The following is a 22,035-nucleotide window of genomic DNA, read 5'->3' as shown; positions in this document are numbered from 1 at the left end:
TTAACAATAAAATGACAAAAAATCGATAAACCCTAGTCAAAAATAAGACAAAATTATGTCATAAATCTGATAAATATGACAAAATTATTACAAATATTAACAATAGAATGAAAAAACATGGTAAACTTATGACAAATTTGGTAAAAAGAAATGACAACAATTTGAAAGATATGACTTTTGTCATATTTTTATCACTTTGTCATAATTTAACAAAGTTTGACTACATTTTTGTCCCTTCAATTTAAATTTTTTCAATATTTAGATTATAAATTGATTTTATTTGTCTAATTTATGTCATCAATTTGTTATACTTTTATCACAATTTTATTTCATGATATTGTCATTTTATTGTTATATATTCGTCATATTTTTACCACGCTTGTCTTATTTTTCAATTTTTTTGCGCATACATGTATCGTCATATTTTGGTTAAAATTGTCACATTTTTGTCAGTTGTTATATTTTTGTAAAATTTTGTCGTTTTTGTAAAAAAATTGTCATATTTTTGTCCCATTTGTCATATTTTCGACAGAGTTGCGCTGATTTTTTTTTATTATATTGTAAAATTAATGTCATATTTTTGTATTTTATTTTGTCATAATTTTGTTATAACTTTTCCACATTTGTCATGATTTGTCATTTTATTGCCAAATTTTTGTCATATTTGTGTCATTATTTTGTCCCCCACATTCGTCCCACACGCTCCCTCGCCAGCGTTCTTTTCGCCAACCCGAACAATTATTTCTCAACCTACTCACCTCTACAACAGAAATCTCAGCAGAAATTATTCAATTTCTGAAGTCTAGCGCATCGAACAAGCTTTGTCACCATTCAACTAAACTTAATGATAATCGAATTGAGCTTTTTTCCCTTTCAGCAATGTTTGCTTGATACTGAAAATGAAGATTGGATAATCTCATGAACCTGCAAAGAGCCTGAATGTATACTGAGCACCGATGTTGCCGATTTGTGAATGAGTATGCAGAGTGCTTTCGGGATTGAGCTTTCTGTTCATTATCAGATGAACGCAGATGAAAATGAACTGAGCGTACACTGCAGTAAATTCAATTGAAAATTGAAAGCTGACACTGATTATTTGCAGGACTGAGCCAGAGTATATCCCATTTATTTGAATCATGTGAGAACAAAATGTTCAAGAAATAAAGTTACATTCTTCGAACAAAATATATTGTTTTTTTCATACAAAATTTCAAATCAAAACCCGGTTACCTAAATCTCATTTCAAAAATCTGCGAAAAAATCTGTCATCCGATTTGACAAACAGGATTTTTTTAACTATAGGCGTTTTGAAATTCTAAAAAATTTGCAATGAGACAAGACCCTTTTGTATATTCCAATATACAGTACCGTTCATAATTGTAAAGAAATTGAAAGCACTCGCACTGTCAACTCTACTTTGAACTTTCATAACTTTTTACTCTGACGACATTTTTTGATCAAAATTCCATAGAAATCGCATTTTTAGGTTCATGCCTGAAATATTGTGCCTCGCGTAACTTTTGATCCCATCGATAGAATTTTTCAAAAACTTCAGACATGTATCTTCATATGCTAGCTTCACATGCTAGCAAAATTCCAATCAAAAATGTAGCGTAGTTTCTGAGATATTGCAACTTGAATAGTGAAAGTTAAAAAAGTACAATTTTCGTAGAACTACTGTATCTCAGACCACACAAACTCAAGAAAGCTCAAATTTTGTGGTATAATAGTGTGATTGTTGATCTATCGAACGCAGAAAATTTGATCAAAAAATATCATCAGAGTAAAAAGTTATGGAAGTTAAAAGTCGAAGTGACAGTGCGCGTGCTTCCAATTTCTATACAATTATGAACGGTACTGTATGTTTACAAACACTCACGTCAATAGTTGCTTAAGAAACACTGTTCTAAATAATTTTAAACCTTATTATTTAATATAAATAAAGGATTTTTTGAGATGAACAGTAATTCTCTCAAGAACCCTAGCTTCCATTTTGGTAACTAAACTCAAATAGATGTATACCGAAATTTTAAAACACGCTGAATTGTTTGCATAAATCTACCACCAAATCATCAAGATACATATTCTTCAATCCTCCAAATATACATATGTCTGAAACATGTATGCACTCCGATCTGAGCTGGAAAAATTTAATTGACGTGTTTCGTACTTGCTCTCGGTCTTCTCCGTTAACAAACAAGCACAATCCACCATAACTACATAAGTAAATGCGCCACCATTCCGCCTTCGGTAACAATTGCAACTTTCTCTTCTCGCCCACAGTCGATCCCAAATTCAGCGCCCCGATTTCCAACGTGACGGTTCCAGTCGGCAGGGAAGGCGTCATGACGTGCCGGGTGCATGATTTACACAAATATAAGGTAATTTTCTGCACAATTACTCCAACAATCCAAACGGTTTGTATGTTTGGCATTTATTTGCCGTTTCATTAGTCGATTGTGGGTTCCTTTTGGGGGAAAATCAACCCCAGACTACAACTCACTAATCGTTCAATTACGTAACGACTGGGTAGTATCTATAATTGTGACTGACTTTTGTCGGTTTCTGTTTCCGTTTCCGGTAGGTCGCGTGGCTCCGAGTAGACACTCAAACCATTCTGACGATCGAAACCTTAGTCATCACCAAGAGCGAGCGGATTTCCGTAACGCACACCGAGCAGCGCATCTGGCAGCTCAGGATCAAGGACATCAAGGAGTCCGACAAGGGTTGGTACATGTGCCAAATTAACACCGATCCCATGAAGAGCCAAATGGGATATCTCAACGTTGTAGGTAAGTTATCGTTAATTTTGCCACCAATGACAGACGACAATTTCCCCGACCCAGTGTGTTCGAATGAAAAATCTGCGGCAATAAGAACCACCATTAGGCTTCAGATTTATCAACGAACTCTAATCGTGTTCACACTATCATCCCACTTGTCAGGTGAAACATGAAACCTCCCACGCTTAAAAAAAAACTCGAATAATCTAAGAGGGGTGGGAGGAGCGATCCGATCTACGCCATTGACCCGGCTTGGGTTGGCCAACGAACAGCACAGTGTATAATATTACTACAAATTCTTCTAATCGCTGGCTCGCGTGCCACTAGATAGGATAATAATTTAACTTTAACTACCACCGCCACAACCAAACCAGACGTGGTTAGAATGTATTCGGCTTGGTAAAGGCTACAAGACTGGACTGGAAAGGGATTTGTGATAGGTTTAGATTTTTTTTTATTTGGGTTTCAATCGGTTTAAAAAAAATCTATATGATGATTTTTACAATGTTTATGAAAATAAATATTTTACCGTTCAAAATTGGACTGAAATCCAAGTCGGTTCGAGATACTCGTTTCAAGTTTCAACTCGAATCGAATTAGAATCGGTATTACGTATCTCGTTCGAGTTCTAAATATTTACGTACTAAATTTCGAGTAAACCAGGTAGTAGATCATCGGTAATGCCAAAGTCGGTCGAATCGAACGAAGCTCGATTGTTTCGAGTTCCATAATCCCGCCCCAGAATTGTGAAAGTTGGACATAATCAAAAATGTTCCAAATTTGAAAATGTTAACACATTTTTTAGCAGGCCTATTAAGAAAATATTTCTTGGTAGCTATATTTTGTTAATCACTTTATTAAATTTTAGGACATTAGGACAGTTAATAACGCTTACAGATTCGAATTTATCTCAATCTAGAACGTTATTCACTCAACTTGAGGTTTTTATTTATACAGTTTGATAACTTCTAAGCGTCTTTTTAAAAAAGTTTTGTCATAAAAATCGACGTCTTCAAATATGTGCTACATAAAAAAGAAATTCATTTCGAGTCTTGAACAAAATTCTGTTTGAACTGATTTTCTATCGGGTTATTGACAAAATATACTACCTTTTAGGTTATTTTAAAATTGGGGATTCAAAACTTATTTAAAATAACCACAAAATTTTATGAAATCGCTGTAGTATGTAATGAGATGTAGAATATGCAGAAAATAAATCAAATCTAATAAAAACTATATGTAATAATAGTTGTTTTCAGCTCGCTGAAGATAAATGGAATAAAATAAATTTCTACAGCTTATTTTGTCATGTTGGCATCACACGGTAAAACAAACAAAACAAAGTCAGTCAATGATCTATTCTTGTGAATGATAAACGTGTGTGAGTAAATCTCTGAGTTGAGATGCACATCAATCGTAAAAGCACGACAATGACGTAGTTGGAAAAATGAGAATGTTTGCAAAGCCAATGCTCAGATTTTTAAGAAATGGTTCCGGCTCCGGTTAATGAGACGAAGACGCTGGGAAAGCGCAGATTGTTTTGGCTGCTGATGCAGATTGTTCGCTTTGATTTCGCCTCGCGGTGGAAAAAACCGAATTTGGCTTGGGAAACGCAGATTTTTAAGGCTGCTGCAATAATCTTTTGTTTCGATTTGTCCTCTCGGTGGAAAAAGGCGGAATTGGCTTGGGAAGCCAGAATTTTAAGACTGTTGCTGCTAAATATTTATTTTGGTTTGGCAGTTAATGCTGATTGTTTGTCTTGATTTGGCCTTCCGGTTGAAAAGACCTAATTGACTTAGGAAGCCCAGATTTTAAAGGCAGCTTCTGCTGGAGGTTTATTTTGGTTCTGCCTTCCAGTGAAAAAAGACGGAATTGGCTTAAGAAGCGAAGATTTTTTTGGCAACTTCTGCTGATAGTTTGTATTTATTCTATCTTCCGGAGGAAAAAGACGGAATTGGATTAAGAAGTCCAGATTTTGAAGGCTGCAGCTGCTGATTGATTGTTTTTATTTGGTCTTCCGGTGGAAAAGGACGGATTGGCTTTAAAAGCGCAGATTTTAAGGCTGATGCTATTGAATGTTTGTTTTGATTTGACCTTCGGGTGGAAATATACGGAAATGTCTTAAAAGCGCAGATTTTTAAGACTGTTGCTGTTGATTGCTTGTTTTGATTTGGCCTACCGATGGAAAAGGACGAAATTAGTTTAGAAAGCGCAAATGTTTGTGACTGTGCAGCTGATTGTTTGCTTTGATTTGGCCTTCCGTTGTTAAAAGACGGAATTGGCTCAGGAGACGCAGATTTTTGAGGCTGCTGCCTAGGATCGTTTGTTTGGATTTGACTTTCCGGTGGCAAAAGACGGAATAGACAAAAGAAGCGCAGATTTTTAAGGCAGCTGCTGCTGATTATTTGTTTTGGTTTTGCCTTCTGGCGGAAAAATACGGAATTGGCTAAAGAAGCGCAGATTTTTAGGCAGCTTCTGCTGATTGTTTGATATGATTTGGACTTCCGCTGAAAAAAAGACGGAGTTCACTTAAAAAGCGCAGATTTTTAAGGTAGCTTCTGAATATTGTTTTTTTACGTATGGCTTTCCGGTGGAAGAAGATGAAATTGGCTTAAGAAGCACAGACTGTTGCTCCTGAATGTTTGTTTTGGTTTGGCCTTCCCGTGGAAAATAAATGAAATTGGCTAAAGAAGCGCTGATTTTTAAAGCAGTTTCAGCTGATTATATGTTTTTAATTGGTCTTCCGCTGAAAACAGAAGAATTGGCTTTGGAAGCGCAGAATTTCTAGGCTTCTTTTGCTGATTGTTTGTTTTGGTTCTGTCTTCCGGTGGAAAAAGACGGAATTGGCTAAAGAAGCGCAGAATTTTAAGAACGCTGCTGCTAAATGTTTGTTATATTTTGGCCTTCCGGTGGAATAAAGATGCAATTGGCTTAGGAAGCAACAGTTTCAAGACTGTTGCTGCTAAATGTTTTTTTTTTTTTTTTTTTGGTTGGCCTTCTGGTGGAAAAAGACGGAATTGGCTGAAGAAGCGCAGATTTTGAATGCAGCTTCTACTGATTGTTTGTTTTGATTTGGCCTTCCGCTGAAAAAAAACGGAAAGGGTTTAGGAAGCGCAGATTTTTAAGGCTGCTGCTGCTGATCGTTTTTTTATCTGGTCTTCCGGTGGAAAAGACGGAATTAGCCTTGAAAGCAAACAAATTCAAGACTGTTGCTACTAAATATTTATTGTGGTTTGGCCTTCCGGCGGAAAAAGATAAAATTGGCTAAAGAAGCGCAGATTTTTAAGGCAGCTTTGCTGATTGTTTGTTATGATTTGGACTTCCGCTGAAAAAAACGGAATTGACTTAGGAAACGCAGATTTTTAAGGCAGCTCTTGCAGATTGTTTTTTTAACGTTTGGCCTTCCGGTGGAAAAAATGGAAATGGCTTCAGAAGCACAGATTTTTAACACGTTCGTCGCCATGGAACCCATATTGGTGTGATGGGTGTATTTCCTGGGAAGCCCCTCACATCAAAACACGGGTGACGCTTTCTTACTCTAATTAGCCGCTCAGTTAGCCACACGTTTCAAATCCTAGAGTTCTCCCTCTCAAATTTCTTGCTCTGAGTATTTTTTGGGCCTGGCTAGTAAAACTACGAAAATGAGCGTGGCAACGAACGTGATAAGACTGTTGCTGTTGAATATCTGTTTTGGTTTGGTCTTCCGGTGGAAAAAGACGGAATTGGCTGAAAAAGCGTTGATTTTTAAGGCAGTCTCTGCTGATTGTCTGTTTTGATTTGGTCTTCCGCTGAAAACAGACGGAATTGACTTAGCAAAAGCAGATTTTAAAGACTGTTGTTGCTGATTGTTTGCTTTGATTTGACCTTCTGGTGGAAAAGGATAGATTGGCTTTGGAAGCGCGGTTTTTAAGGCTTCTTCTGCTGATTGTTTGTTTTAATTTGGTCTGTCGCTGAAAACAAACAGAATTGGCTTAGCAAGCGCAGATTTTCAAAACAGGTTCTGCTGATTGTTTGTTTTGCTTCACCTTTCGCTGAAATTAGACGGAATTGACTAAGGAAGCGCAGATTTTTAAGGCTACTGCTGCTGATTATTTTTTTTACCTGGCATTCCGATGGAAAAAGATAGATAAGCTCAGAATGCACAGATTTTCAAGGCAGTTGCTGCTAAATGTTTGTTTTGGTATCGCTTATCCGTGGAAAGAGACGGAATTGGCTAAAGAAGCGCTGATTTTGGAGGCTTCTGCTTCTGATTGTTTTTTTTTACTTGACCTTTTGGTGGAAAAGGACGAATTGGATTAGGAAGTACATATTTTTAAGGCACCTTCTGCTAATTGTTTGCTTTGATTTGGCCTTCCGGTGGAAAAACACGAAATTGGCTTAGCAAGCGCAAATTTTTAAGGCTGCTGCTATGATCGTTTGTTTTGATTTCACTACTCGGTAGAAAAAGGTGAAATTGCCTTAAGAAGCGCAGATTTTTAAGGCAGCTGCTGCTTATTGTTTATTTTGACTTGGCAATCCGGTGGAAAAATACGAATTGGTTAAAGCAGCTCAGATTTTCAAGACAGTTTCTGCTGATTGTTTGTTTTGATTTAGCCTTCCGCTGAAAACAGACGGAATTGGTTTAACAAGCGCTGATTTTTAAGACTGATGCTGCTGATTGTTTGTTTTGATTTGGCCTGCCGGTAGAAAAGAAGGCATTGGCTTAGGAAGCGTAGATTTTTAAGACTGCTGCTGCTGACTGTTTGTTTGGAGTTGGTCTTCTGTTTGGCAAGGCTGTTTCTAAAAATATTCCGGCTCAGGTAAACAGAGCGACAAAAAAAGCACATTGAGAAAATACAAATCAAATCGGGCTAGTCTGACACACATGTTCACTCAGTGACTCTCCTACAAATGAACCCCAAATGTTTTAATGTATTCGATTTGGTTCAGTTTTAAACCGGTGCACTTTCTGCTGCCTTCGTGTTCGTTTCCACGATCAGCGATAGCAACCTCTTAAAATATTCAGTGTTGCTTGTGCCCTCAAGTCAATGTAAACCGTATTTGTTCTCTAAAACTTTAAAACATTTCGTGAGGAGCTGTGAGTTGCACTGCAATCCTATCGATTTCCGTCGCATTGCATTAATATTCACTCTGGTGGAGCCAATAAAGACAATATGCCAGGTCACGTGGTTGGTTGCGTCAAAAACGAAGAACCTTCCTACACTTAAAAAATAGAACACCCTCCCGGCAAAATTCAGAAAGGGGGCGATTAAGAAACCACACTGCCGCCATCCACCGGAAGAAGCGATGGAAATCGTGGCATATTTTCTGTGTCCCTTCGATGAACTGTCACTAAATTGCTCTAGCACGTGGACCACCCAAGCCGATTCTAGACTAAGGTCAGACGCACCGCACCCCCAAATGGCATATTCGGGTGACCCCCTTTCAGTCCGTTTCCGCCCACAGAAATAGTCTAAATATTTTGGAAACAATCAAACCCTCTCCACACAGCAGCGAGTGTAAATAAACCGTTAGTGCGGATTTTCTACGTTCATATCCTAGCGCGGGATCTGAGAAAATGGCACAATACAAACCTCTTACTAGTTTTGGGTGGCAAAATTTCCTGCCAGAAATCTGTACCCATTGACTTGAGCCGAGGAAGGTGTCAAAGTGTGAAGGAAAACATTGAATTTTGGGCAGCCTTTCGTGTCAAATGACAATCATCGCATTTGGTGGGTGGTAGTTTGATGGCAGGGACAGAAAAAAAACAAATCGTCTCGAGGGAATTTTTCGGTGCGGTAGGTTGATCCAAACCTGCCAGGTCCTTAGTCACCATTTCCATGCCAATTCCGATGCAACGTTTTCTTTACTACTCTCTTTTTGATGTTGGTGCTTGAGCTTCCACTTCTTTTGCTCAGCAATGTCCGTTCAAGGAAATAAAAACTCACATTAAATTAATGATTATTAGCAATTAAGTGGCAGCGAAAACTGGGGAAAGAAACAAGAAATGGACAACCTACCGAGTGGGAGTACAACTTGTTCTGTTCGCTACTCATTCTTGACCCTTTAAGACACAAAATGGAACTTGACAATTTTTTATAACATTCAAATTTCAACTTTAGTCATATTTATCAAGCATTAAGTTTCGTTAATTGTTGAACATTAAAAAATTTCAACTTACAAAATACTCTTTCAATGTTTATGTCCAGAATAACAGAACCAGAAGCCGAAATCAGAACCTTAAAGGGTTAATTTAGTAAGAAAATCGAGTGGACAAAAATGCCGCCACCGGTTTACTCGCAGAATCAAGCCCCATGTCTCCGGTCCAGGCTCAAGTCAGTTCGTGTTTGGTTTCTGATTGTTTTAACACTCTTTATGACTTCCAATGGAACGCAATTAAATTTAGCTTAGCGCAGGGACGCCGAGGTTATCTGCCCCATTGGATCTGATTATTATCAAATTTGTTGTCGGGAGAAAATAGAATGCCTACTTCAGTTTTGTTGGGAAAAACTGGTTACTGGTTCCAAGAAACTTGACTTTATGACTTTATTAGTGTCGATGAATTTCCTTAATCCGTTTATGAGTGCTTTAATTTGTAAGAAAATTTTGTTCAGAGTGTTTCATAAATAATTTAATTTATTTTTTTTAATTTTAGCACAGCAAAAAAAAGTATTGCGATATTACATCAAATACCTGCACATAACTTGAGTCGCAAATGGTACCTAATTTTACATTGTCTTGATGTACCCGGCTGTTTGGAGTCAAAGAATATGTGTTTTGTACCGCTAATCCAAATGAGCCAAATTTCCTAAAAAATGAAAATTAATTAAGTTATTTTTCAAGCTGTGGGTTTGCTTGTATTTTAAATTAATTTTGGAAGTACTTACAAGCCAAACAAATGTAGCTGAAGTCCGCAATCAGTTTCTTAATTTTTGAAATGAAATCAAATTTGAACGTCAACAGAGGAACACATTGACTACTTGATGCTTGACTTCACGTAGAAGGTTTTTTTTTTTTAAATATATCTTTATTAGTACCAATTCATCATTACATTTATATTACATTAATACATTAAATTAGGTGTTCAGTTCAATAATGAACTTTCAGAGCCCTATAGTTTAATAATCACTAAAATTTATTTATTCGACTTAAATTTGCTGAGCACAATCAAGCATTTTTATAAAGGAGAACATCCTGTAGTAAAAAAAAAATATTTTAAACTAAAAACTAAAGCTATCCTAAAATTAAACTAATTGTAGAGAGAGCGAATCTCTGCGATGGAAGACTGCATCGATTTGCCTCTGAAGTTGGAGATGATTTTGTTGGCCATCTCTTCGATAGATTCAATGCCTGCAATCCGATGAAGATCTTCGGTGCTGTGCCAAGGTGGAAGCCGCAAAATCATTTTCAGAACCTTGTTCTGAATCCTCTGGATGGCTTTCTTCCTCGTCGCGCAGCAGCTAGACCAAATCGGAACTGCATACATTATCGCTGGTCGGAAGACTTGCTTGTAAATAAGCATCTTATTCTTCAGGCAAAGTCGGGATTTCCTGTTGATGAGAGAATAAAGAGATTTAGTGTATTTATTACATTTAGATTGAATATCTTCAATGTTATTCTTAAAAGAAAGATTCCGATCAAGTGTGAGTCCCAAGTACTTCACGTGATCAGACCATTCTAAAGAAACCCCACTAAAAGTTATGGAATGATTTTCATTAGGTTTTAAAAAATTTGCTCTTGGCTTATGGGGAAATAAAATAAGTTGAGTTTTGGAAGCGTTAGGAGAAATTTTCCACATTTTCAAGTAATTCAAAAAGGAATTTAAATTTTGTTGCAATCTACTGCGTACCATCCGTAAATTTCGACCTTTGGCTGAAAGCAAAGTATCGTCAGCAAATAATCTTCTACCTTTTCCTTCTGGGACATCAGGAAGATCAGAAGTAAAAATATTGTATAAAATAGGCCCAAGTATACTACCCTGAGGGACACCAGCTCTAATGGGTATCCTTTCAGAGCATGAATTTTGATAGCTTACTTGCAAAGTTCGGCTAGTCAAATAATTTTGAATAATTTTGGTGAGATATACAGGAAAATCAAATCGAGCTAATTTAGCTACTAAACCTTTGTGCCAAACACTGTCAAAAGCTTTTTCAATATCAAGAAGAGCAACACCAGTTGAATAGCCCTCAGATTTGCTAGCGTTAATCATATTAGTTACACTCAAAAGTTGATGTGTAGTAGAATGTCCATGACGAAAACCAAATTGTTCATCAGGGAAAATAGAATTCTGATTAATGTGAATCATCATTCTATTCAAAATAACTCTCTCAAATAGTTTACTTAAAGAAGGAAGCAAACTAATTGGTCGATAATTTGAAGGCTCTGAAGCACTTTTTCCAGGTTTTAAAATTGGAGTTACTTTGGCATTTTTCCATTTATTGGGAAAATAAGCCAATGGAAAACATTTATTGAAGATTTTAACTAAAAAATTTTAAGTGCTTTCAGGCAACTTTTTAATAAGAATATAGAAAATCCCATCTTCCCCCGGGGCTTTCATATTTTTAAATTTTTTTAAAATCAATTTAAGTTCATCAATATTTGTCTCACAAGAACTTTCAAACACAATTTGCTTAGAAAGTATATCATCAAATTCTAGGGAAATTTGAGCATCAATTGGACTTACAACGTTTAAATTAAAATCATGAGCAGACTCAAATTGTTGGGCTAATTTTTGAGCTTTTTCTGAATTAGTTAATAGAAGTTTATCCCCATCTTTCAAAGTAGGAATTGGCTTCTGGGGCTTTTTTAGAATTTTAGTTAATTTCCAAAATGGCTTTGAGTAGGGTTTTATGTCCTCTACTGCTTTAGCAAAATTTTCATTACGAATGAAATTTAAACGACGTTTGATCTCTTTTTGAAGGTCGCAATAAATTAATCTCAAATAAGGATCCCTAGTTCGTTGAAATTGGCGTCGACGAATGTTTTTCAGTCGTATCAAAAACTGAAGATCATCATCAATTAAAGGTTGATTAAATTTATGTTTAACTTTAGGTATTGAAGCGGCTCTAGCATTGACTATTGAAGTTGTCAAATTTTCTACAGCCAAATCAATATCTTCTATTGAATTCAATGGGACGTTTACATCTAAATTACGTTCAATAAAATTCATATATCGCTCCCAGTTAGCCTTTTGAAAATTAAAAGTTGATTTTAAAGGGTTTTCAATGGGACTTTGGGATAAAGAAAATGTTTCTGGAAGGTGGTCTGAATCGAGGTCCGCATGAGTAACTAATTGACTACAATGCTCGCCTAAATCCGTTAGAACCAAATCAATTGTGGAGGGATTTCTAATTGAAGAAAAACAAGTATGCCCATTAGGATATTCAACAGTATAATAACCTGCAGAGCAGTCATTAAACAAAATATTCCCATTTGAATTTGATGAAATATTATTCCAAGATCGGTGTTTTGCATTAAAGTCACCAATAATAAAAAAAATTAGATTTATTTCTGGTGAGTTTTTGTAAATCTCCCTTCAAAAAATTTTTCTGTTCACCGCTACATTGAAAAGGCAAATATGCGGCAACAATTATAATTTTCCCCATAGAAGTTTCTAATTCAATTCCAATTGTTTCTAAGACTTTTGTATTGAAAGAAGGAAGAAGTCTAAATTTGAGACGACTATTGATGACAATAGCTACACCCCCACCTTGTCGATCAAGTCGATCATTTCGTAAAATTTTAAAGAAAGCATTGCTTTTCAAGTTATTGTCTGGCTTTAAAAAAGTTTCAGTAATGGCAGCAATATGTATGTTTTGAGTTTTCAAAAATAAAAAGATCTCGTCTTGGTTAGCCAGCAAAGATCTAGCGTTCCAATTCATAATATTTAAACATCTATTTGGATCCATGAGGGAATCGTAAAGTCATAATAATTTTGTTAGCATAATTAAAAGAAGTTTGGAAAGCTTCAAACATTGAATTTGCTTTCAACATAAGTTGCATCATTTCCATTAAATTTTGATGCAAAAATTTTAATTTTTCCTCAGTAATCTCACCCAAATCAACAAAATTGTTAGAATCAGAAGAGGAAGGAGAAGAAAAAGTATTTGAATTTCGGGGATTTTCCCAAGCCTTCGCATGAACGTTGAGACTTGGTTTTTTCCCATTTTTATTAGTTAAACCTGAAGAGGGCAACCCATTTTCAACCACCTCTGAGAACGAACGAAGAAGAAGAAGAAGGTTTCTTAGTACTCTTATCAGAATTAAATATGAATATTTCCTCATCACCGATGTTATGAAGGACATCGAATGAATTGGAAATTTCAACTTTTTTGGCAGATGGCCCTGGATTAGGTTCAGCAATCCGTTTTCTTCCGGCCCTTGAGCCGGCCGAAGACTTCCCCATGCTGGAAAGAAAAGAGAAAATATGAATAAAAGAAAATGAAAATGATTTTAGCACTGAAAAGTGCTGATTGAAATACAGGTAAGGAAAAAATAAATAATGTAAAATGTTCCTGCAGGTACACAGCAACGATACGATGCTCCGGCGTACGTGTTGACGGCTCAACGGTACAGATGGAAGTGGCACGTAGAAGGTTGTGATATTACACTTCACGACGTATTCGCATTGTGTACATAATTTAGATGTATTACCGCAACAGAAATCCGTAATATAACATCACCTCCAGAAATTACATCGTCCATCGTTACATTTTGTTTTTGCTGTGAAATTTTCATAAATTTTACCGGGTAAAATATTTGCGAATTCAACGGTTCTGAAATAAATTCACTTAAAGGACTAACACAAGATTATTAACTTTTTACCATTTTGTATAAATCAACCAAATTCTGCACACTTTCTCATTGGTGTGTATTGTTTGCATGTTTGAGTTTGAGTTTGACAGCTCGAAGTCGTGTTTTTCGATTCAATCAAAATGAAGGTGAACCAACGCGGGTCGAGAGAACAAATTTATTTCAAACACCTCGAAAAATGTTGAACTTTTACCATTCAACCGTCTCCCCGAAACCCGGGACCGGAGAACAAAAAGACGGAGGGAAAGGTTAAGCAGATGATTAAAGCAAATCCCAACGTCTCAAGCCGTGATTTGGTTAAAAAGATCAGCATGTCGCAGAGCTACGTTCAGAATGCAAAGAAGTGAGCTAAACTACATTTATACAAGGTACAGAACTTCCCAAACTGCGATGAGTGGCATCAATCGACGGCTAAAACTCGGTCACCGAAGCACCGAAGCAATGACATGAAAATGTGCTTAAATCACGGCTGTCTTAAGTTATTTGCAGATGATTCAGTCTCCTATTGGAGTGGAAATGACCTAGAACTCGTTGTACAAAAAGCAAATGCTGATTTGAAAAATATTGCAGATTTTTTGAAACACAGAAAATTATGTCTAAATCTTGATAAAACTGGATGATTATTGAAAATCGCAAAATAGAAGTAAGCCCTAAGTTATTAATCGATGGTTGTGAGATCGAAAGGGTTCGTCAAGTCAAATACCTAGGAGTACAAGTCGATGAAAAATTGAATTTTATAGCTCGTATAGACTACACAATCAAAAAGATTGCCGTGAAATATTGTGTACTTTGTAGAGTCAGTATATATATGACTTTCTGGTCGAAAATAATCTACGTTAAATCTGTTATTATGCCACTTTTCGACTATTGCGCTACAATTTTACTGCATGCATCTGATACACAAACAAAGCGCCTACAAAGAATTCAAAATAAGATCATCATAGTGATACGATGTAATCGATACACACCAAGTACATTAATGCTCGACATACTTCAATGGTTGTCAGTGAAACAGAGAATCGCGTATAACAGTTTGATTTTTATATATAAAACTAGCTTATTTTACCCGGCCTTGCTCGGGTTCACAAAAAATATAAATCAAAATGAGTCGTTTTCGAAATGTTGGAAGCTTTATATTCATCATTTTAAGAAATTTGGCTCATGTTTGGCCACGTATGTTTTGTAAGTGTTTTGAAAGTTTTTATTGAGATTATTCACTGTGTTTATCGATTTAATTTTGATGAAGCATATAGTTTTGAGGATTATCAATAGCATTTCAAAATAATTTTCTTTCCCTTTCCCTATCACGAAAATCTTTTTTTTTAACCCACCTTTTTTCTAAGTAGCTCGAATAGATTTGGCGTTTTATTTTTTAAATGCAAATGATAAAATAATTTTCTATCTTTCCCATCCTCCATTCGATGAAAATCTCTTTTGGAGATTATCCCACTTTTCAAGATGGATGTTCTACTTGTACAATGGTATATTTAAGTTTTATTCACTTTAAAATTTCCAGAAAACACTTCCGAACCTTGTTGAACTATGTTTAAGACTCATTTTGCATGTTTTTATTTGTATGTGTGCTTTTTTCGCTTTTTAATCGAACACTGTTTTATGATTAGTTTTTCTTAAATGTAGAAAGTTTCACTAAAAGTTTCTTGAAGTTATCAAAAATAAATCATCTCTGAACCGAAATTACCATTTAAATGTTATGGAAATGGTCTTATTTGAGTTCTATTCAAGTTTTTTTATCCTCGGACACAATCATTCTATTAATTATTTTGAAGAGTGATCAATGTTAAAATTCTTTGATATCATTTGTTTGAACTCGCATTACCAAACGATTTTTTTTACAAATTGGATGGTAGAATTGAACACATTGATGGCCAAAAATAAATCAAAAGTTATAAATTGGTCAATGAAATAGAATTTTATAAAGCTTAAAACCTCAGATTTAATCATCTTATAAAATTTCTACTCCTCCGTTTAAATTTCCCGGCGGCTATCAAAGCATTGAAATTGCAGCCTTCAACGTATAACTCTGAATCTTATTAATTTTTCTTTCTTAATAAGGATTCCTAAAAATATGAAAATGGTTGGTTCTTAAAAGCTGGGATCTATGAAAACGCTGTTCATTAGTTTTTCAGCCTCCAGTCCAAATTGTTATTCACTGTTCACTTTTCAGTTCACTGTGTATCCTTGTAGACTCTCAAAGCCCCCGGGCGGCGGTAGGGAACACTTGAAAACCACTGAAATTCTAGTCAATATATTCCTAAAAGGGTTATTGTATTTTTCAATCCTTAATCAAGGCTCATTATTGCAATCAAATATCTCGTACCAGTACCACGTGCTTAGAACAGTAGAAGAAAAAACCCGCCAAAAACTTCGCTATGAATTTTTAAATCGCTAGCAGGCTTTGATTTGCTTTCCAGTACACGTGAATTTTAGATGGTCGTTTCTAATGCCTGGCCCATGGTGATGGTGAAAACAACCCCGCCAAAGGAAACGAAAATCAGTCGACAAAATGGTGCCATGACTTTTGGTTCGTGGGAGAAAAAACGAAAGTTGTATGGGAGGGTCCCTTTTCTTAGGTGGGAGGGGCTCAGAACTATTACTAAAACCTTACCCTGGTTCAACTACATCTCTGTACCAAATTTCAGGCTGATCGGTTCAGCTGTGTGGATTTGTATAAGGTGCATACAAACAAACAAACATATATAGTCCAACTCATCTTTATATATTAGATGAAGAACGAAATACTACCGGCTTACTTAATGGACGGTCAGCAGTGCGGCAACGATGTACATAGCTACAATACGAGAAGAGCCCACGATTTCAGATTACCGAATACGAGAAAGGAAATGACAAAACGATCAGTTTTCTACAACGGTCTAAAAATGTTTAACAGCCTGCCGCAGAATATCAAAGACAGTTCAAACATAAACACTTTCTAGAAACTGGCAATACAACACGTTAAACAGACAATTTGAAATAAAAAGGATCATATGCTTGTGATGAAGATCTGGCGAAATACCAGATATAAAATTGTACGGTGATGGCCATACGCGGGAGTTAGACAAACAAGTCGTACAGAATTAGATAAAATAATGCAAACAAAATTATCCATAGGATAAACTGTCCCTCCCACTTCTAAAAAAGCGTATGGGGTGGAGGAAGGACCCAATTGGGCCTGTGGGACCATCACAAAAAAAGTTTGATGTCGACGACAAATTTAAGAAGAAAAAAAATGTCGAAGTTCGCATCCAATTATCTCGTTTAGCAGGCCATATGCTCTTGCGGATTGAGGAGTGAGCCTTTCGTAACAAAGGGCACAGTAAATAGCGAGATCTTTAAATCCGAGTGCCTCGAGAAGCGCCTTTTGCTGTTCTTGCAGCAGCAAGACTAAGCTTCCCTTTTTTTGGCCAGATTTGGCATCATGCCACTATTCTAAAAGTGTCCTGGAGTGGTATGAGGTCAATTTTGTCAAATTTGTTCCAAAGGACATGAACCCGCAAAACTGTCCGGAGCTGCACTTGGTGGAGCAGTACTGGACAATAATGAAGCAGGAACTTCGGAAGAGCACCCCTAATTTTGAAGTTGTGTGTGTGTGTGTGTGTGTGTGTGTGTGTGTGTGTGTGTGTGTGTGTGTGTGTGTGTGTGTGTGTGTGTGTGTGTGTGTGTGTGTGTGTGTGTGTGTGTGTGTGTGTGTGTGTGTGTGTGTGTGTGTGTGTGTGTGTGTGTGTGTGTGTGTGTGTGTGTGTGTGTGTGTGTGTGTGAGTGTGTGTGTGTAGAATGTTGCTCCTATTTTGATTTATAAATTCACTCTTCAGTTGTTTAAATGCCGTCCAAGGAAGAAGAGCAGCGTATCAAAACTTTATTCGCGCATCGCGAAAATCCGAGCTACTCGCACGTAATTACAGTGTTTGGGGAACGTTTGTCGACAGCCAGGAAGTCTGGATCGGGGGGGGAATCGAAAACCGGAAGCCGGTAGTTTCAAGCGAAACCCTAACCTCTTTCTCCGAGATGCCGCAAATAAGCTGGGTGTATCGCCTTGCATCGAGCCAAAAAACGAGCCGGACTATAGACTTACAAGAAGGTAGTGACTCCAAATCGCGCTGATAAACAAAATACGACAGCCAAAGCGCGATCCCTGTACACGACGATGCTGACGAAGTTTGACTGCGTGGTAATGGACGACGAAACCTTCGTCAAAGCCGACTACAAGCAGCTTCCGGGACAGGAATTTTATACGGCAAAAGGAAGGGGAAAGGTAGCAGATATTTTCAAGCACATGAAACTGTCAAAGTTTGCGAAGAAATATCTGGTTTGGCAAGCCATCTGTACCTGTGGCTTAAAAAGCAGCATTTTCATAGCTTCCGGGACTGTCAACCAAGAAATTTACGTGAAAGAGTGTTTGAATAAACGTCTGCTGCTTTTCCTGGAGAAACACGGTTGTTCCGTACTGTTTTGGCCGGATTTGGCATCTTGCCATTACGGTTAAAAGGCCATGGAGTGGTACGCCGCCAACAACGTGCAGGTGGTTCCCAAGGACAAGAACCCTCCCAACAAGCCAGAGCTCCGCCCAATTGAGAAATTCTGGGCTATTGTCAAGCGGAACCTAAAGAAGACCAAAAAAACTGCTCAGGACGAGCAGCAGTTCAAGGAAAACTATCTTTCTGCGGCGAGGAAGGTGGACAAGGTGGCTGTACAAAATCTGATGGCAGGGGTTAAGCGTAAGGCCCGGCAATTCGGATTTGGAAAAGCGGAAGCCTAACTGAATATTTTTCCTGAATTTTATACTAATTAAACATGAAAAAAAAAATGTAATTTGATTATTCAAATAAACGATTTCACCGATTTACACGCGTTTTCCCTTGACTAAATTTTGACCGTATCACCCTTTAATTTTACCAGATCATATCTCAATAATGCAGCCATCATTCATCAACCATCATGGATGCTCGAAAAAATTTATAAAATCTCAAAGAACTCACGGAATCTTAAAAAAATTAAAATAACAAGCATGTTTTATAGGAGCTATATAAAAGCTTTGGTAATTAAAATTTGACAGCATGATGATTTTATCGAAGATTTCAAAAATTAGTCATGATGACGTTTCTAGAACAGCCAAAAATTCATTTTAGATTTCAGCTTTATCAGAGTTCTGGTAATGTAAAGAATGCGCTTAAGCTTTTTATGAGGATTGATGCTATGCTTAATTAGTGTGGATTTAATTTAGCACTATCCATTAAAAGGTAAACAAATAGTTTTGAAATACGTACCTACTAGAGCAGGCATGTCAAACTGGGGGTTTGCGGGCCGCATGCGGCCCGCGGCCTTGGTCTATGCGGCCCGCGTAGCCCCTTCTTAAATTTTTACAAAAATCCCTACTACACAGAAGTACGCTGGCTTTCTGCCACAAAATATTATACACCCAAAATAATTTTCACTTAAAAAATAAGTGACATTCTCGCCATACGTAATTTCATTTGAATTTTAAGTGATGGGTCAAGTGAATTCACTTAAGTGACCGATCAAGTGAATTACACTATGACGTTCGAGTGAAATTTATCTGAGTTTCTAAGTAAGTTTCTAGTTAATTATCTCTCGCGTTTTTAAATAAAAGAACATTTATAGAACAGCACTACGATTTCAAATACTTACATTACGCTTTTGCCAGAAATTTATGGCGAAAGGAAAATTCCATCGTAATCCCAAGGCACATCGGTTACTGCGGATAGTGCGACCAGGCTTCCGAAAAGTACTGGCGAACGACAGTATTCTTGCGAAAGTCGCACATGCACCTCGGTGAAAGCCTCCCGAATATTTCTTCCCCGACAGTTTTAAAAGGAGGGTCGTGCGATGTACAGCGAGGCCTCGTTTTACCCCATGCGAGAGTTTGTTCGTGGGTATGAAAATTTTTTAAGCTTCGTGACAGTTTTGGGAATATCTTCGTGACAGTTTTCAATGCTTTGAATTTCGCATGACAGTACTACATACTCCGTCCGACTGTAGCCGAGATTCACTCGGGCCGAGTTAATTTCGAACGAACGTATGAATTTTCCTTTTGCTTGAAGCTACTGCGGGTGGTGATCACCCCAATCACCCTCCCCTTCCCTTTTCGCCTAACCTGCACCGACACCACACATCGCGTTACGCGCCGATCGTATGCTGCTGCTCGGTGCGAATAGATGGCCAGTCACCCGTGACAGTCCTGCCCAAACTGTCACGCCCTGCAGCCGACAGTTAGGATGAAATTATTTTCGAAACAGGAGGATGGGGGGATGAAAACCGAACTGTTGGTTGGGTTCGCTACAGCTTAAAGCACAACACTTTCGGCAACGCATGCTTCGAGCAGATTGTTCAGATACAGCCTGGGTTCTCGCACGTGTGCGATGTAGCCGAAGCTTTACGATTCGTTACCGACGGTACAGCAGCGAACCGAGTGGTAAGGAAAACCGAGACAGTTTGTTTGGCAAGAAAAAGGCTGTCATAGCTAAGCTGTACTTTTCGGAATCCTGAGTGCGACTTCTAAATCTTCCCTGCTACAAACCAGAAAATCTGTCCCGTTCTACCCACAAGCTGAAACATGATAACACCTTTAAATAACTTTTTCTTACATCACGTTTAACACAAACTACCGCCAAAATCACCTATTAAAGAATTGGGAAAATCCAAATCCAGCATAAGCTTTAAACGCTGCTCTTTAGAATTTGCCATTTTGAACTCTGAAAATAAACACAATTACAACCTGACATTCACTTGAAATTCAAGTGATGGGGAAGTGAATATTTTTTCTCACTTCAAATTCAAGTGACGACTGAAGTGAATGTGGACGAATTCACTTGAAATTTAAGTAACTGCCAAGTGAAGTGTATATGTCGCACTTGAATGGAAGAAAATTACTGGATCCTTGTTTTTAAGTGAAAAATCATGTGTATTTTAAGAGTGAATTTGGGTTCAGTGTAAAGATTTTTTTTTTGCTACGAGAGGAAATAATATTATTTTTGAAAATGAAAGGTGAACCTGTTGAACATTTTCAAGCAGACGACTGGGTTCAGGATTTGGCATTTGACGTTGATCTCACCTGCAAAATTTTAACTTAAAGCTTCAAGGAAAAGAAAAAAATATCATAACTGCTTGTGATGATGTAAAAAACTTTCAAGCGAAGTTACGGTTATGGATCAATCAAATTTCCAAAGAAAACCTTGTCTGAAAAGATCAAATGAGGCTGCATCATTTGGTAAATACGTACTTCACCTAGAATCGTTACTAGATGCATTCAAAAGCCGTTTTCGTGACTTCAACTCATACGAGCAAGAATTCCCGTTGTTTGTTACTCCATTTTCGTTTGCTCCTAAAATGCAGCTGATTATTTGCAACTAGAGTTGATAGAACTGCAGAGCGATTCTCTATTAAATACGAAATACATTGAAGTGGCTGTACCAAAATTTTGCAGCTATTTACCTGAACGCTACGTTCAGTTACGGAAATTTGTTGCCAGAATTCTTGCTATGTTTGCAAGTAGCTATTTATGTGAGCATTTTTTTTTCCATAATGAAACCTACAAAAACTCCTCATCGTTCGAGATTATCTGATAAAAATCTATCATCAATAATGAAAGTGTAAGTGACAAATAAACTTCAACCAGGACAATAGATATAATGCATTATTATATAAGAATGTTAAACATTAACAGCTTACATAAAAATTCAACGCAGAATTTCATTCCGAGTTTAATTATAACTATATTCCATTTTATTGTATCTAATCTCCGCGAAACTAATATGTTATGTTTTCTAACTGATTTTGCCTGCGGCTCTCTATGTCATAGAAATTTTTTAATGCGGCCCGCACACTTAAACGAGTTTGACATGCCTGTACTAGAGTGTCCTACCCGGGAATTCCCGACCGGGAATTAGAAAAATTCGGGAATTACTACTGAAAAATTACTACAAATTTACACTAACTAAATTGGAAAAAATGAATCAGACCCCTCTTTTATCCCGTGTTTTTTTTCCTTGTAGGGGAGAGCCCTCTGTGACCAGTAGTTGATTTATTTTTCTTATTACCCCTCTATTAGGCTCACCTGCACTATGGGTTGAAGTGACAGTTGATTGCTGACTATGCAATTTATCCCGATCAGGTATAATAACAAAGATGTATGATATAACCTTCTTAGGGCTGATATGCAACCATATGTCTTGTGCGCTTATTAATTTTGCCCCAAGTACACGTTCTCTCCTATTTAGGAGGGCGTAGCAGTTGCATAGAAGATGCTCTGCAGTTTCTTTTTCGAACCCGAAGAACCGACAGTCATCGTTTTGAATAATGTTTATCCGTTTAAGATGTTGTTTTGTTGGACAATGTCCGGTCAAGAGACCTGTGTAAGTACTTCTCGTACTTACTTTGGTTCAACATGCTTTTGGAGGCGTTGGTAGATACAGAAACAGTTGCATCA

At 37.1% G+C, this 22,035-nt stretch overlaps 1 protein-coding gene across 1 annotated transcript in view; it reads left to right on the top strand.

Annotated features, from left to right (window-relative positions):
• Window positions 1-22,035, top strand: part of LOC129749053 (lachesin-like) — a 138,900-nt gene that overhangs the window by 99,216 nt on the left and 17,649 nt on the right. Inside the window, exons 2-3 of the mRNA XM_055743877.1 lie at window positions 2,284-2,381; window positions 2,585-2,792. Of these exons, the coding sequence (XP_055599852.1) occupies window positions 2,284-2,381; window positions 2,585-2,792 (306 nt within the window). The remainder of the gene's footprint in view (window positions 1-2,283; window positions 2,382-2,584; window positions 2,793-22,035) is intronic.

The sequence above is a fragment of the Uranotaenia lowii genome, chromosome 2, assembly GCF_029784155.1.
Source record: "Uranotaenia lowii strain MFRU-FL chromosome 2, ASM2978415v1, whole genome shotgun sequence".
Taxonomy (NCBI): Eukaryota; Metazoa; Arthropoda; class Insecta; order Diptera; family Culicidae; genus Uranotaenia; species Uranotaenia lowii.
The sequence above is the reverse complement of the archived record's forward strand: the minus strand, read 5'-3'. Positions and strand labels throughout refer to the sequence as shown.